Below are 14,415 nucleotides of genomic sequence, written 5' to 3' on the forward strand. Positions count from 1 at the left end.
AGTAGTAAAAAAGAGGAGGAGAAAAAAAAAAAGGTGGAAAAGGCCTTGGCTATGGAAGGCAGGGCCTAAGCAGGGTTGAGGTTTAGGTGGTGGGTGGGGCCTATGCTTAGGACCCACAGGGCTGGAAAAGGCCCTGGGGGGTGTGGGGTGTGGGGCTTAGGCTCAACAGAACAGAAGGGGCCCAGGCGTGTCTCCTGCATCTGGTCTCAGGGGGTGGGGGACCCCACCTTGGAGCCCAGCAGGCTTCCTTGGTTCGAGTGGGCGGGGCAAATTCCCTCTGCTCCTTTCCTGCTCCTCTGGTCCCAGAGGGCCCCTCCCACCTTCCTCTCCTGATCTCCCAGGCCTCCCTCCTACATCCCCAGGACCAACCTGGCCTGGAGAGGACCTCTGAGGGCATAGGACCTGGCCCGAGAGCTGGGCAGACGTCCCCAGCCGATTGAGCAGGGGAAACGCTGGGCCCACTCCCCTCTGATCCATGCCCCCGCGGGTCCCCCCAGGCATGGGAACCCCTCCCCACCTCTCAGCCACACCTCAGGGGCGCTGGTCCTGTCCAACCTCCACTTCTCCTCCCCCTCAGTCCCCTCATGTCCTGCTGGTTTTCTTGCGGGTTCCTCCTGTCTCCTTGGGCGTTGGGGTCCCCCACCAGCATCCAGCACTTGCCCTAGTTGTCTCAGATATATGATTTTCAAATCTTTTCTCCCATTCTGTGGGTTGTCTTGTCACTTTCTTGAGTGTTCTTTGATGCACAAAAGTTTTAAATTTTGATGGAGTATAGTTTATCTACTTTGTCTTTGGTTTCTTGTGCTTTACTTGTCATGTCTAAGAAACCACTGTCTAATCCAAAGTTATAAAGATTTACACTTATGCTTTCTTCTCTCATATTTAGGTCTTTGGTACATTTTGAATTCATATTTGTATATGGTATGAGGTAAGGGCCCCAATTCATTTTTTTCCTGTGGAAATCCAGTTGTCCCAGCACTATTTGTTGAAAAGACTATTTTCCCTCATAAAATTGTCTTGGAACTCTTGTCAGAAACGAATTTCTATTAAATGTGTAGGTTTATTTCTGACTCGCAATTCTATTCCTTTCATCCAAATGTCTGTCATTATGCCATTACCACACTGTTTTGACTACTGTAACCGTGTATAATATTGTTTTGAAATTTTTAACTGTGAGTCTGCCAACTTGGTTCTTGTTCAAGATTTTATGACCATCCTGAGTCTCTTGCATTTTCTTATGAATTTTAGGATCAGCTTGTCAATTTCTGCAAACATGATCTCTGGATACTTTTTAAAACTTTTTTTTATCATTGGTTTTGAGTAATTTGATCATAGTCTTTGGTGCAATTGTCTTTATTTATATTCCTTGTGCAGTTAATTGAGCTTCTAGGAATTTTGGGTTAATAGTTTTCATTGTTTGAAATTTGGGGGAGGCATTATTTCTTCAATTATTTTTTCTTTCCCCCTTCATTTGGGAAGTTAAGTTACACATAATCGAGCCACTTGAAGTTGTACTACAGCTTACTAATAATCCTTTTCCATTTTTATTAATAAAATTCTTCTTTCTCTATACATTTCATTTTTCATAGTTTCTATTGCTATGCTTTTATTTTCACTATTTTTTTGTAGTATCTAATCTGCTATCAATCCCATCCATTGTATTGTTTATCTCTAGAAGTTCTACTTGAGTCTTTTTTATATGTTCTATATCTCATCTTAACTTTTCAAACACATGGAATACAGTTCTAATACTTGTGTTAATGTCCTTATCTCCCAGTTCTAACATCTGTGTCAAATCTGGCTTGGTTTTGACAATTGATTATTCTACACATTATAGGTTGTGTGTTTCCTGCCTCCTTGCATGTCGGACAGTCTTGGCTGAATGCCTGACAGTGTGAATTTAACCCTGTTGGGAGCTGGATATTTTGTGTTTCTGCAGGTCTTCTTGAGCAATACAGTGTGTTACTTGGAAGCAGCTTGATCCTTTTGGGTCTGGCTTGTGTGATTTGTTATGTGGGGCCAAGGCAGTGCTCAGTCCAAAGCTGATCATCTTCATCTGCTGAAGTGAGAGTGTTCCTGAGTACTCAACCTGATGCCCTGTGAATTATGAAAGTTTCTAATCTGACTGTAAACAGACATTATTCCAGCCCTCGTGCTCCTCTGGTACTACTTCCTCTAGTGCTTTCAGATGGCTCTTTCCTGTGTGCATGTGCCAATCAGTGTTCTGTGGCATCCTCGAGGGGGAGGGCCCTCTCTCTGTGCAGCTTTCTTTTCTCTGGTTTTCTGTTCCATGGGCACAGGCTTCCTTTGTCTCTCAAGACATCAGCTTCTCCTCAACTCAGGGTCTGCCTGGCTCTGCCTCAGTTTCCTTTTCCTGTAAACTTAAGTCAGGAAGCTGGGGCAATTATAGGGCTCACCGTTGTTTCCTATCTCTAATACGTCACTCTCCTTCATTCATCTTAACCATTCTGATGATTCTGTACCCAATTCCAATGTGTGGGTTTTTTTTTTTCCCATAGAAAGAAATTCTCTGAGACACCAGCCGAGTGCCCTACAGTTCAACTCAATTCTGACACCATCCACCTGGAAATAGCATCAGATCCCATAGGTTAAGGGCTCAGTCCCACAAGGCTGCCTCCCCCACCACTTCAGATATCAGCGGCAAGTCCAGGTTGTCACCTGTGCTTCTGGCCAACATACTATAAATTAGAGGTTCCAATGACCCCCTTCCTTGGGTTTTAATAATTTGCTAAAGTGGCTCACAGAACTCAGAGAAACATTTCACTTACTAGATCAGCACTTTATTATAAAAGGGTATAACTCAGGAGCAGCCAGATGGAAGAGACGTATAGGCAAGGCATGTGGGAAGGGGCAGGGCCAAGCATGCCACTCTCCCCCAGTGTCCATGTGTTTACCAGCCGGGAAGCTCTCTGAACCCTATCCTTTTGGGATTTTATGGAGACTTCATTACACAGGCACAACTGATTAAATCATTGACCATTGGTGATTTAAAAAAATGTTTTTATTGGAGTATAGTTGCTTTACAGTGTTGTGTTAGTTTCTACTGTACAGCAAAGTGAGTCAGCTATACATATACACATATCCCCTCTTTTTTGGGTTTCCTTCCCATTTAGGTCACCACAGAGCATTGAGTAGAGTTCCCTGTGCTGTGCAGTAGGTTCTCCTTAGTTATCTATTTTATATATAGTATCAATGGCGTGTATATGTCAATCCCAATCTCCCAATTCATCCCACCCTCCCTTTCCCCCTTGGTATCCATAGGTTTGTTCTCTATGTCTGTGTCTCTATTTCTGCTTTGTAAATAAGATCGTCTATACAGTTTTTTCAGATTCCACATATATGCGTTATATACGATATTTGTTTTTCTCTTTCTGGCTTACTTCACTCTTTATGACAGTCTCTAGGTCCATCCACATCTCTACAAATGACCCAATTTCGTTCCTGTTTATGGCTGAGTAATATTCCATTGTACATATGTACCACATCTTCTTTATCCACTCCTCTGTTGATGGACATTTAAGTTGTTTCCATGTCCTGGCTATTGTAAATAGTGCTGCAATGAACATTGGGGTGCATGTGTCTTTTTGAATTATGGTTTTCTCAGGGTATATGCCCAGTAGTGGGATTGCTGGGTCACATGGTAGTTCTATTTTTAGTTTTTTAAGGAACCTCCATACTGTTCTCCATAGTGGCTGTATCAATTTACATTCCCACCAAAAGTGTAGGAGGGTTCCCTTTTCTCCACACCCTCTCCAGCATTTATTGTTTATAGATTTTGTGATGCAGGCCATTCTGACAGGTATGAGGTGATACCTCATTGTAGTTTTGATTTGCATTTCTCTAATGACTAGTGATGTTGAGCATCTTTTCATGTGCCTCTTGGCCATCTGTATGTCTTCTTTGGTGAAATGTCTGTTTAGGTCTTCTGCACATTTTTTGATTGGGTTGTTTGTTTTTTTGATATTGAGCTGCATGAGCTGTTTGTATATTTGGGGGATTAATCCCTTGTCAGTTGCTTCGTTTGCAAATATTTTCTCCCATTCTGAGTGTTGTCTTTTCGTCTTGTTTATGGTTTCCTTTGTTGTGCAAAAGCTTTTAAGTTTAATTAGGTCCCATTTGTTTATTTTTGTTTTTATTTTCGTTGCTCTAGGAGGTGGGTTGAAAAAGATCTTGCTGTGATTTATATCATAGAGTGTTCTGCCTATGTTTTCCTCTGAGAGTTTGATAGTGTCTGACCTTACATTTAGGTCTTTAATCCATTTTGAGTTTATTTTTGTGTATGGTGTTATGGAGTGTTCTAATTTCACTCTTTTATGTGTAGCTGCCCAGTTTTCCCAGCACCATTTATTGAAGAGGCTGTCTTTTCTCCATTGTATATTCTGGACTCCTTTGTCATAGATTAGTTGACCATAGGTGCATGGGTTTATCTCTGGGCTTTCTCTCCTGTACCATTGATCTATATTTCTGTGTTTGCACTAGTACCATACTGTCTTGACTACCGTAGCCCTGTAGTATAGTCTGAAGTCAGGGAGCCCGATTCCTCCCGCTCCGTTTTTTTTTTTTTTTTCTCAAGATTGCTTTTGCTATTCAAGGTCTTTTATGTTTCCATACAAGTTGTAAAATTTTTTGTTCTACTGTGAAAAATGCCATTGATAATTTGACAGGGGTTGCATTGAATCTGTAGATTGCTTTGGGTAGTATAGTTATTTTGACAATATTGATTCTTCCAGTCCAAGAACATGGTATATCTCTCCATCTGTTTGTGTCATCTTTGATTTCTTTATCAGCATCTTATAGTTTTCGGTGTACAGGTCTTTTGCCTCCTTAGGTAGGTTTATTCCTAGGATTGAACTCAATCTCCAGCCCCTCTCCCCTCCCTGGACGTCAGGGGATCCCAGCCTTCTAGTCACATGGTTGGTTACCCTGGCAACCAGCCCCCATCCTTAGGGGCTTTTGGAAAATCACTTCATTAACATAAAAAACCCCACCTCTGTGCCTCTCCTCACTTAGGAAATTCCAAGGTTTTAGGACCTCTGAGTCAGGAACAGGAGGAAGACCAAACATATATTTCTTATTATAAATCACAACATCATAACCATTGTTTTGTGTATTGTGTTTGTTTTCCTTTGGTTGTTTCAGGGGGCCAGTGTCTTAGTTCAGGCTGTTATAACAAAGTACCATAGACTGTGCAGCTTAAATAACAGAAATTTATTGCTTAAAGTTGTGGAGACTGGAAGTCTGAAATCAGGGTGCCAGCATGGTTGGGTGCTGGTGAGAGCCCTCTTCTGAGTTGCAGATGGCCATCTTCTCACTGTGTTCTCACACGGGGGAAGGGGCAAGGGGTCTCTTCTTATAAGGGCACTAATCCCATTCATGAGGCTCCACCCTCATGACCTCATCTAAGCCTGATCACCTCAGAAAGATCCCATCTTCAAACACCGTCATGTTGGGGGTTAGGACTTCAGCATATGAATTTTGGGGGGACACAACATTCAGACCTTAGCAGATGATAAATCCAGCCCCTCTTCTCCATTGTGGCTAGAAGTTGAAGTCCCGGCTGTTGGTTTTGAGGCCTGTGTTATCCTTGTTCCTTAGTTGGCTGGAATTGGAAGATGCTGTTGTTGCCACTGTCTCCTATTTATGAAGCCCAGTATTTATAATTTGTTGGGTCTTGTAGTTAGTTATAGGCCTGGAAACATGGGCTGGTAACAGCCTGGGGATAAGGAGGAGCCACAGGATAGCTGTGTCCCCCATGCCTTCTGACTCAGAAGTGTGAGTGGCTCCCAGGAATGGCTGTGCAGTGAGAATCAGGTAGCCTCTGGGGTGGGACCCGTTCCCCGGGCAGATGGGGTGCAGGCCTCGCTTCAGCTCCACCCTTCATCCTCAGTGACCAGCACCGACTACGACACTGCTGCGGAGGCCACGGAAACCTCGTCCTATTTCAGCGCCCGAGGCTACCTGTCCAGGTAGAGGGCCATGCAGGGGTGGTCCTGGGCCCTTTGCGGGGGGTGGCAATGCTGGCTTGGACTGACAGAATCCAAATCCTGGAGCCTTCAACCAGGCCACAGCAGTCTCTGTCCAGGAAAGAGGAGACCTCAGAAGCCATCCACACTTGACCCTGGTCCCCTCCTGTCCTGGACCCCTCACTGGTCCATCTCGCATCTGCCCCTTCTTTGTTCTCCCTGCCAGCCGGGAGCAGGAGGGCACGGAGTCTACCTCAGAGGAGGGGCAGCTGCCGCAGGTCGTGGAGGACCTGAAAGATCTCCAGGTGGCCCCCGGCACACGTCTGGCCAAGTTCCAGCTCAAGGTGAAAGGTAAGGGGGAGAGGGATGAAGGGCAAGGAGCTGCCTCCCACCAGAGGGAGGGTTAGGGTTAGGGTTAGATCACCCAGGGGTCTCTGAGGGCCTGTGGAGGGCATGGTGCCCACTGGGCTGTGGCCCGGTGCTAACCACTCCCCCTGCGGCCCCAGGCTACCCCACGCCTCGACTGTACTGGTTCAAAGATGGGCAGCCCCTGACTGCATCTGCACACATCTGCATGACGGACAGGAAGACACTGCACACCCTGGAGATTGTCTCGGTCACCAGCGAGGATGCTGGCCAGTACTCGGCCTACATCAGCAACACCGTGGGTGCTGCTTACTCGTCTGCTTGGCTGCTGGTCCGAGGTGGGTGCTCAGGGATGCAGCAGAGCTTGGTGTCCACACCCAGGTTGATGTCCACCTATAAACCATGCTGTGGCAAGCCTGGGAGCTAGGGCCCAGTGGTCACTGCCCCTGTGTGCGGAAGTCACAGGTGGCCAGAAGCTGGCTCCCAGAGAACATGGGCCCTTAGAGGGCGTGGGGCCCATGAAAACTGACCAGCAAGCAGGATAGCTAGCTGGTGGAGTAGGCCCAGGCAAACATGGGGCCCTCCGTAGACTGCAGAGGAAGAGGCAGGTAGTAATTTGGGGAGTAGAGGTCTGAACTTCCTTATTTTCCAGAGTTCTGAGCACTGCAAGGTGATTCCAAGTCTTGCCCAAATCTGCCCTGGTCTAGGGACCCAACACTGCCTGCGGCATTGCTTCAGTGTGGTGTTTTGAGCTCAAGCATCCCCGAGTTGGTTTCAGAGCAACGCCCCAGACTCCTGGGCGGGCATGGGTAACATTCCATCTGGTCCGTGGGGACTGAGTGTGAATTCCATGTCTGCATGGCCAGGTTTAGGAAAGGTGCTGTGTGTAGGAGTGGGCGGGGCCACCCTTGGGACCCACACCCTGCTAGGCAGGCCCACTCAGGGGAGGGGGCACCTTGGTGCTGTAGATCTGACTTCTGTGCTTTCTTCAGGCCCCAATGAACCAGAAGAGAAGCCAGCATTCGGTGAGCCGACCCCAGAGGGAAGAGGGAGGGAGGGTGGGGTGGGCACTGGGAACAGGTTCAGTGAGGATGCGTGAGGGGGACGACCACGTGGAACTGGGGCTCTGCATTGGTGATTGTTTACCACCAGCCGCCCCATGTCTCTCCAGATGTACACCAACAGCTGGTGCCACCCCGATTCCTGGAGAAGTTCACCTCCAAGAAGGTGAAGAAGGGCTCCAGCATCACCTTCTCAGTGAAGGTTGAAGGTGAGATGTCCTGCCTCCCTGTCCAACTCAGGAGAGCCCCCAGGGAGGTCCCCTCCCTGCCCCCACTCAGGACCCTCCTAGGGAGGCTCAGAGGTGACCCCTGCCTCCCAGAGCCGCCCTCCTGGTGTGGGGAGACTGTCCACCATATACTCCTGCCTGCAGGAGACCCACCCCCAGCTGTGCATTGGCTGCGGGAGGAGGCTGAGCAGGGTGTGCTGTGGATCGGCCGCCACACGCCGGGCTACACAGTGGCCAGCTCTGCCCAGCAGCACAACCTGGTCCTTCTGGATGTGGACCGACAGCACCAGGGCACCTACACCTGCATCGCCACAAACACTGCTGGCCAGGCCCTCTGTTCCGCAAGCTTGCACGTCTCTGGCTGTGAGTGGGCATGGGTGACCCAGCCAGGAGTGGGAGAGGGGCAGTGTGGGTAGTGTGCAGCCTCAGAGCTCACGGGCCAGCTCCCACCCCCGACCCTGTGGGCTCCGCTCAGCTAGCTGAGACCCTCCTAGAAACACACTGCCGCCCTGAGTGGTTTCTTCCTGGGTCCCTCTCAGCTCTTCCCGGGGCGGGTGAGTCAAGTGCAGACCCCATTCCCGTCCCTACCAGTGGTGGGATGACCGTGGGCCAAGTTGGGACACTGGGCACAGTCTTCCTCGGGGCTCCAGATGACAGGGCCAAGGCCCCCTGGGGGGTGGTCCAGGCATCCCTGGCAGGGGTCCCGATCAGAATCAGAGCTCAAGGGTATGAGGTGTCATCCTGGTCGCTCACCCTGTTCTCCTGACAGTACCTAAGGAGACTGGGGCAGCGGAGGAGCAGGCCAGGGTGAAGGAGGCCCTCATCTCCACCTTCCTGCAGGGGTGAGTGAGGGGCTGCTCAAGAGCCAGAGGGGCCAGGAGTGAGGTCCCGGGAGTGCGGGTCCTGGGAGTGCAGGTCCTGGGAGAGTGGGGTCCTGGCCCTGGGGGGGGGGGGGGCGGCAGTGCTGCTGCCGGGGAGGGAGCCCCATCACAGATCCCAGCCCAGCTCTGCCCCTCTTGGGCCATGTGGCTTGGGTCCCCATTGTAAAGAGAGGACTTCCCCAGGGCCCTGTGGCATCCAGGCCCACTGCCCCCAGACCCTCTTTTCTGTCAGGCCCTTCAGGATACCTCCTCCCCCTTTAGGATCCAAGCTGTTTCCGAACAGATGTTGGAACCTTCAGGTTTCACTGACCTCGCTGGGCAGAGGAAAGGTACGGGCTGGGTGGGCACACATCTGTGCGGGGTGGGGGACAGGAGGTGTGGAGGAGGCTGCCCAGCTGGCAGGCCCCAGGACCGTGAGGCTCCTCCCGACCGTGTGGCCCTAGGAACACCTGCTTGCCTCTCCCTGGGCTGGGCCTCCCTGCCCTCTTATGGGCCTAATTCTGAGCTTTGGTTGGTCTCCGGGCCATTTCTGACCCTCGAGGATGTGGAAGCTCGCGGGGGCCCCTGGGCCGGGCCAGCCCTTGGCTTAGAGCTCATGTCCGGGGGGCTGTACGGATGCCTAGGAGCAGGCAGCTGCTGAGTCAGGGCTGGCCTGAGGGCAGCTCGGGGAAGCGGGTGCTGGATATGCTGCCGGCAGGGCCCCCACTTTGTCTGGGATTCTCCCCCTGCCCCCAAGCTGGGTCCCCCTACTCCCAGTCTCTAAGTGTGCCTGCCCCCTGACATGTCCAGCCACTTCCTGGCCACCTGCACAGGGCCCCAGCACCTTGGCATATTTAAAAAATTGTTTTATGGAGAATACTGAGTCTGCAGAGAAGTTGAGAGGAGGGAGCTGTGCACCCCATGTACCCATTGCCCACCTTTGGGATCACTTCTCCACTGACCTGCTTTGTTAATTTACCCATCCCTCCCTTCCCTGTGCTGCCCCCATCCCAAGCCGCCCTCATTCCCCCTTAACCCCAGCAACTCCTCCCAGCCCCTCACACCTGCAAAGGATCCCAATTCCATCAAGGTCAACCTGAAGCCATCAAACCACAGCTGCCAGGGGTCTGGCCCCCCAGCCCTCGGGCCACAATTTGGGGGTCCTGCCCCCTGCCTTCAGTGTCCAGAACCTGCCCTCATATTATACTTCCTGGCTGAGCTCCTTGTGATCTCCGTCCCTTCTGAGCCCCTTCCCAGACCAGCGGCCAAGTGGCCAATAGGAATGGAGGTGGCACAAACCCCACTGGGGACCCCACAGCTCCAAGCTCCAAGCCCAGCCTGACCATTTACCCAGCTTTGCCCTTAGCTGCCCCTGCCCACCGCCTTGCAACCATGCTGGCTACCTGCTCTCCCCTGACTGCCTGCTCTCCCCACAGCCACCTGCTGCCCCCACTGTCATCCCTGAGTTTGTGGTCCCCTAAGTCACACCTTGGCTCAGTTGCCCTTGAGCCAAAGAGACCCCTAGTCGTGGTCAGCCTTCCCTGCTTCTGGCAGCTCTGGCCCAAGTCTGTGCGTCCCTTGGCTCCTCTGACCCCCAAGCCCAGGATGGGCCTGGAGGCGGGTGTTTGGGCACATCTGTGGAGCACACGGCTGGCTGAGCTAGGGTCTGGCCCCCAGGAGAGCTCCCGGCAGCAGAGGCCTGTGGCCACCTGTCCTTGGCCGAGGTGGGCACGGAGGAGTTCCTGAAGAAGCTCACTTCGCAGATCACAGAGATGGTGTCAGCCAAGATCACACAGGGTAAGGGTAGCTGGTGATGGAGTGAGGTCCAGGGGTGGCCGTGACTGAGCCCCCAGGACTGGGGCCCCTCCTCACATGAATGCCCTGTAGACCCATGGGAGGGCGGCATGGGGGGCAGGCCCTTCGAAGGCATCATGTGCCCTGTGTCCCCCAGCCACACTGCAGGTGCCTGGAGGTGACAGCGATGAGGAGTCCAAGACGCCGTCCGCGTCCCCCCGGCATGGCCGGTCACGCCCCTCTTCCAGCGTCCAGGAGTCATCCTCAGAGTCCGAGGATGGAGACTCCCGGGGAGAGGTGCATGGGCAGGGGAGGGGTGGGGCAGGGTGGGCAAGGGGGTATGAGAGTGTCGGGGGCAGGGTGAAGGTGGAGTTGGTGTAGGGGGCCGGGGGAGCTGGGGCAGAGGAGGTGTGGGGCACACACCTGAGTGGCCAATATCACCACTGTGACCCAGGACACCCCCAGCACCCCAGAGGTTCCTCCTTGTCCCCTTGGGGTGGGCCACCTGGCACTCCTGGTAGGATTTCCATCAGTAGAGATGGGTTGGGCCTGTTCTAGAACTTCATGGAATCTCAGGATGGCTGCTTCTTTTCCACTTAATTCCAGAGGCCTTGTAGCCTGGGGCCTTGGGAGGCCCACTGGCCCCTCTCCGGGTCTGACTCAGTGACTTTCCCCCCAGATCTTTGACATCTATGTGGTCACGGCTGACTACCTGCCCCTGGGGGCTGAGCAGGATGCCATCTTGCTGCGGGAGGGCCAGTATGTGGAGGTGCTGGACTCGGCGCACCCGCTGCGCTGGCTTGTGCGCACCAAACCCACCAAGTCCAGCCTCTCTCGGCAAGGCTGGGTGTCTCCTGCCTACCTGGACAGGCGGCTCAAGGTACCTGGATGGCTGGAAGGGTGGTCCTGGGGTTGTACCCCGCTTCCCCACGAAGGTGGGAGCCTCGCCCTGGAAGGACAGGCTAGTGCTCAGGCTGTCTATGGCCCTCTCCTGTCTCTCAACAGCTGTCACCTGAGTGGGGGCCAGCTGAGGCCCCTGAGTTCCCCGGGGAGGCTGTATCGGAGGATGAGTACAAGACGAGGCTGAGGTGAGGGACCACCAGGCAGGAGCTGTGGGAAGTTGGGTTCCTGTGGGGGGACTCCAAGATGCTAATTACACGCAAATCCCCTGGGGCTGGCCTCTAGCCGGCGGGACCTTGCCTGGAAACTTCGTGTGGTGGGGCTGCCTGGTGTGTGAGGGTGCCCTCCCTCCACCAGCTTTCCAGGCCCATTCTGAAAGTGGGCAGCAGGATGCACGTGACTTGGAAGTGCCCGGTTCAGCAGCTAAGCTCCTGGGTCTTCCCCTCATGGCTGTCTCCCCACCCAGCTCCATCATCCGGGAGCTGCTGAGCTCGGAGCAGGCCTTTGTGGGCAAGCTGCAGTTCCTGCAGAACCACCACATTCAGTACCTGGACCGCTGCCCCCACGTGCCCACGGCCGTGGCCAGCCAGAAGGCAGTCATCTTCCGAAATGTGCAGGACATCAGCCACTTCCACAGCAGGTGGGCATGCAGGGTGAGCCTCAAGGCTATTCCCCGGTCTGTGTGTGCACGCATGTACACACGCACATGCTTAGACACACACTTGGACACACCGTTCACATGTGTAGACACATGTGTGCACATACAAGTCATACATGCACAAGACACATGCCTACACACACGTGGACACACACCACACATGTGGATACACACGTGGATGCTCACACTTGCACATGCATGTACCGACAGGGCTGTACTTCAGGAGAGTGGGCAGGAGTCGAGAAGAGACAGAACCTTTGAGGACTTGATTCACCCACTGGTGCACCACACACCTGTACAAGGACACACATGGCCCCAGGCACACAGGCACGTGCACCTGGCTTATCCCCGGAAGTGCCTGTGGCACACCTACCCACTGCAACCCAAGTACACAGACATACCCCAGAAATGTGCGCACACACGTGCATGGGCACACACAAGTACATGTGCATACCTGCACATGCACACACAGCCCTTCACATGTGGGCATACATGTACATGGCACACACACGAATACATGTACACCCACAGACACGTACTCCCTTACGTGCTTGCACACCTGCACATAAGTGCACGCCCTGAAATACCACATATGCGTGGCACTCACAGCCCAGAACACTCACTGTCATCCACAGGAACCCGGCCCTGGGCAGGAGCCTGTTTCTTCCCAAACCTGAGGGTTTGGGGCTGGGTTGTGGGTCGTGGGTGAGGGTCCTGATGTCAGCCCTCACCTGACCACTGTTCCCCTCCATGGCAGCTTCTCACAGGAGCTGCATAGCTGCGACACGGATGATGACGTGGCCATGTGCTTCATCAAGAACCGGGCAGCCTTTGAGAAGTATCTGGAGTTCCTGGTGGGCCGAGTGCAGGCTGAGTCGGTGATGGTCAGCATGGCCGTGCAGGAGTTCTACAAGGTGCCCCTCTGCCCGTCAGCCCTGCCTCCACTCACCAGGCTTGATGCTGGCTTCCAGCTCTTAGATCATCTTCCCTGACCCTGCTCAGGCCCCACTTCAGCCTGCCCAGGCCCCCTGGCCCCTAGCTTAGAAAAGCGGGCAGGGTCCCCCCCAACCCCAAGCTCTGCTCACCTGTTAGACAACGACACTGGCCATCACCTGGGGCAGCGGTGGGGCCCACCTGGGGAGGAGGGTCTGTGTGTGGGACCCCGATCCACCAGCTTTGGGGCTCTGGGGACATAAGCCATCTGGAGGCTGTGCCCCCCCCTGCCCTGAACCCAGCCCTGCGGTTTCCACAGAAATACACTGAGGAGGTGCTGTCAGCCGCAGATCCTTCGCAGCCACCCCCGCCGTCCCTGCAGCACTTCCTGGAGCAGCCGGTGGAGCGGGTCCAGCAGTACCAGGCCCTCCTCAAGGTAGGCAGGGCTGGCCAGGGGCTGCGGGGCCACCCCCGTGCCCAGCCACCCCAGGTCTCGCCCTGACCCGCAGTCTCCCCCAGGAGCTGATCCGCAACAAGGCGCGGAATGGACAGAACTGTGCACTGCTAGAGCAGGCCTACGCAGTGGTGTCGGCCCTGCCGCAGCGTGCCGAGAACCAGCTGCACGTGTCGCTCATGGAGAACTACCCGGGCACCCTGGAGGCTCTAGGCGAGCCCATCCGCCAGGTCTGGGGCTGCGGGTGCAGTGGAGGGCCTGGGCAGGTGGCCAGGGCTTGTGGAGGGCTGGTCTCCAGGCTGGGCCTGCTGACCACAGGCTCACCGCTCTCCCAGGGCCACTTCATTGTGTGGGAGGGGGCACCGGGTGCGCGGATGCCGTGGAAGGGCCACCACCGACATGTCTTCCTGTTCCGCCACCACCTGGTGGTCTGCAAGCCCAGGCGGGACTCGCGCACTGACACCTTCAGCTACGTCTTCCGGAACATGATGAAGGTTTGCAGGGTGCCAGCGGAGCCTGGGTGGGCAGAGGGAGGCCATGCAGGATGTGCGGGCAGGTGGAGGCTGGTGGCCGGTCCTGCAGCCCTGTCCTGGGTGACCATGGCTCAGCCTGAATCTGGGCAGTCAGCCTGCGTCCTCCCCCCACAGCTGAGCAACATCGACCTGAACGACAAGGTGGAGGGCGATGACCGTGCCTTCGAGGTTTGGCATGAGCGGGAGGACTCAGTACGCAAGTACCTGCTGCAGGCGCGGACGGTCATCACCAAGAACTCCTGGGTGAAGGAGATCTGTGGCATCCAGCAGCGCCTGGCCCTGCCCGTGTGGCGTGAGTGCCTGGGCTCATGAGGCGAGGCTGGATGGGAGGCTGAACCTTTCAGCCTGGCTGTCTGGCTTGGGGGCACCCAGGTTGGCAGGTCCTGAGCTCTGGCGCCCTGCCCCCACCTGGGCAGGCACAAGGGAAGGGGCTCGATTCTGGGGCAAGTGACTCACTCTACCCTTGGTTAGCCCAGCCTCTCGGGAGCCCTTAGTCAGAGTGTAGGGCTGGCCCTGACCAGAATTGAGGGAAGCCTCGAGGTTCACTCAGGGCTTTCCAGCACAAGGCAGGTGCCCAGACTGTGTTAGGGATGTGAAGGGCCCAGAAGTCTTGGTTTTGCTTCCTCGCTTAGAACAGGAGAGAGG

At 54.1% G+C, this 14,415-nt stretch overlaps 1 protein-coding gene across 1 annotated transcript in view; it reads left to right on the top strand.

Moving 5' to 3' along the window:
• The window catches only part of OBSCN (obscurin, cytoskeletal calmodulin and titin-interacting RhoGEF), a 148,003-nt gene that overhangs the window by 118,355 nt on the left and 15,233 nt on the right, over positions 1-14,415 (top strand). Inside the window, exons 57-74 of the mRNA XM_068534674.1 lie at positions 5,909-5,987; positions 6,211-6,335; positions 6,491-6,688; positions 7,343-7,375; positions 7,522-7,620; positions 7,783-8,001; positions 8,408-8,480; positions 8,781-8,848; positions 10,179-10,295; positions 10,450-10,589; positions 10,972-11,172; positions 11,298-11,380; positions 11,659-11,832; positions 12,608-12,764; positions 13,103-13,219; positions 13,303-13,467; positions 13,573-13,731; positions 13,885-14,062. Coding sequence (XP_068390775.1) covers positions 5,909-5,987; positions 6,211-6,335; positions 6,491-6,688; positions 7,343-7,375; positions 7,522-7,620; positions 7,783-8,001; positions 8,408-8,480; positions 8,781-8,848; positions 10,179-10,295; positions 10,450-10,589; positions 10,972-11,172; positions 11,298-11,380; positions 11,659-11,832; positions 12,608-12,764; positions 13,103-13,219; positions 13,303-13,467; positions 13,573-13,731; positions 13,885-14,062 — 2,385 coding nt within the window. The remainder of the gene's footprint in view (positions 1-5,908; positions 5,988-6,210; positions 6,336-6,490; positions 6,689-7,342; positions 7,376-7,521; positions 7,621-7,782; positions 8,002-8,407; positions 8,481-8,780; positions 8,849-10,178; positions 10,296-10,449; positions 10,590-10,971; positions 11,173-11,297; positions 11,381-11,658; positions 11,833-12,607; positions 12,765-13,102; positions 13,220-13,302; positions 13,468-13,572; positions 13,732-13,884; positions 14,063-14,415) is intronic.

The sequence above is a fragment of the Eschrichtius robustus genome, chromosome 2 (assembly GCF_028021215.1).
Source record: "Eschrichtius robustus isolate mEscRob2 chromosome 2, mEscRob2.pri, whole genome shotgun sequence".
Classification (NCBI taxonomy): Eukaryota; Metazoa; Chordata; class Mammalia; order Artiodactyla; family Eschrichtiidae; genus Eschrichtius; species Eschrichtius robustus.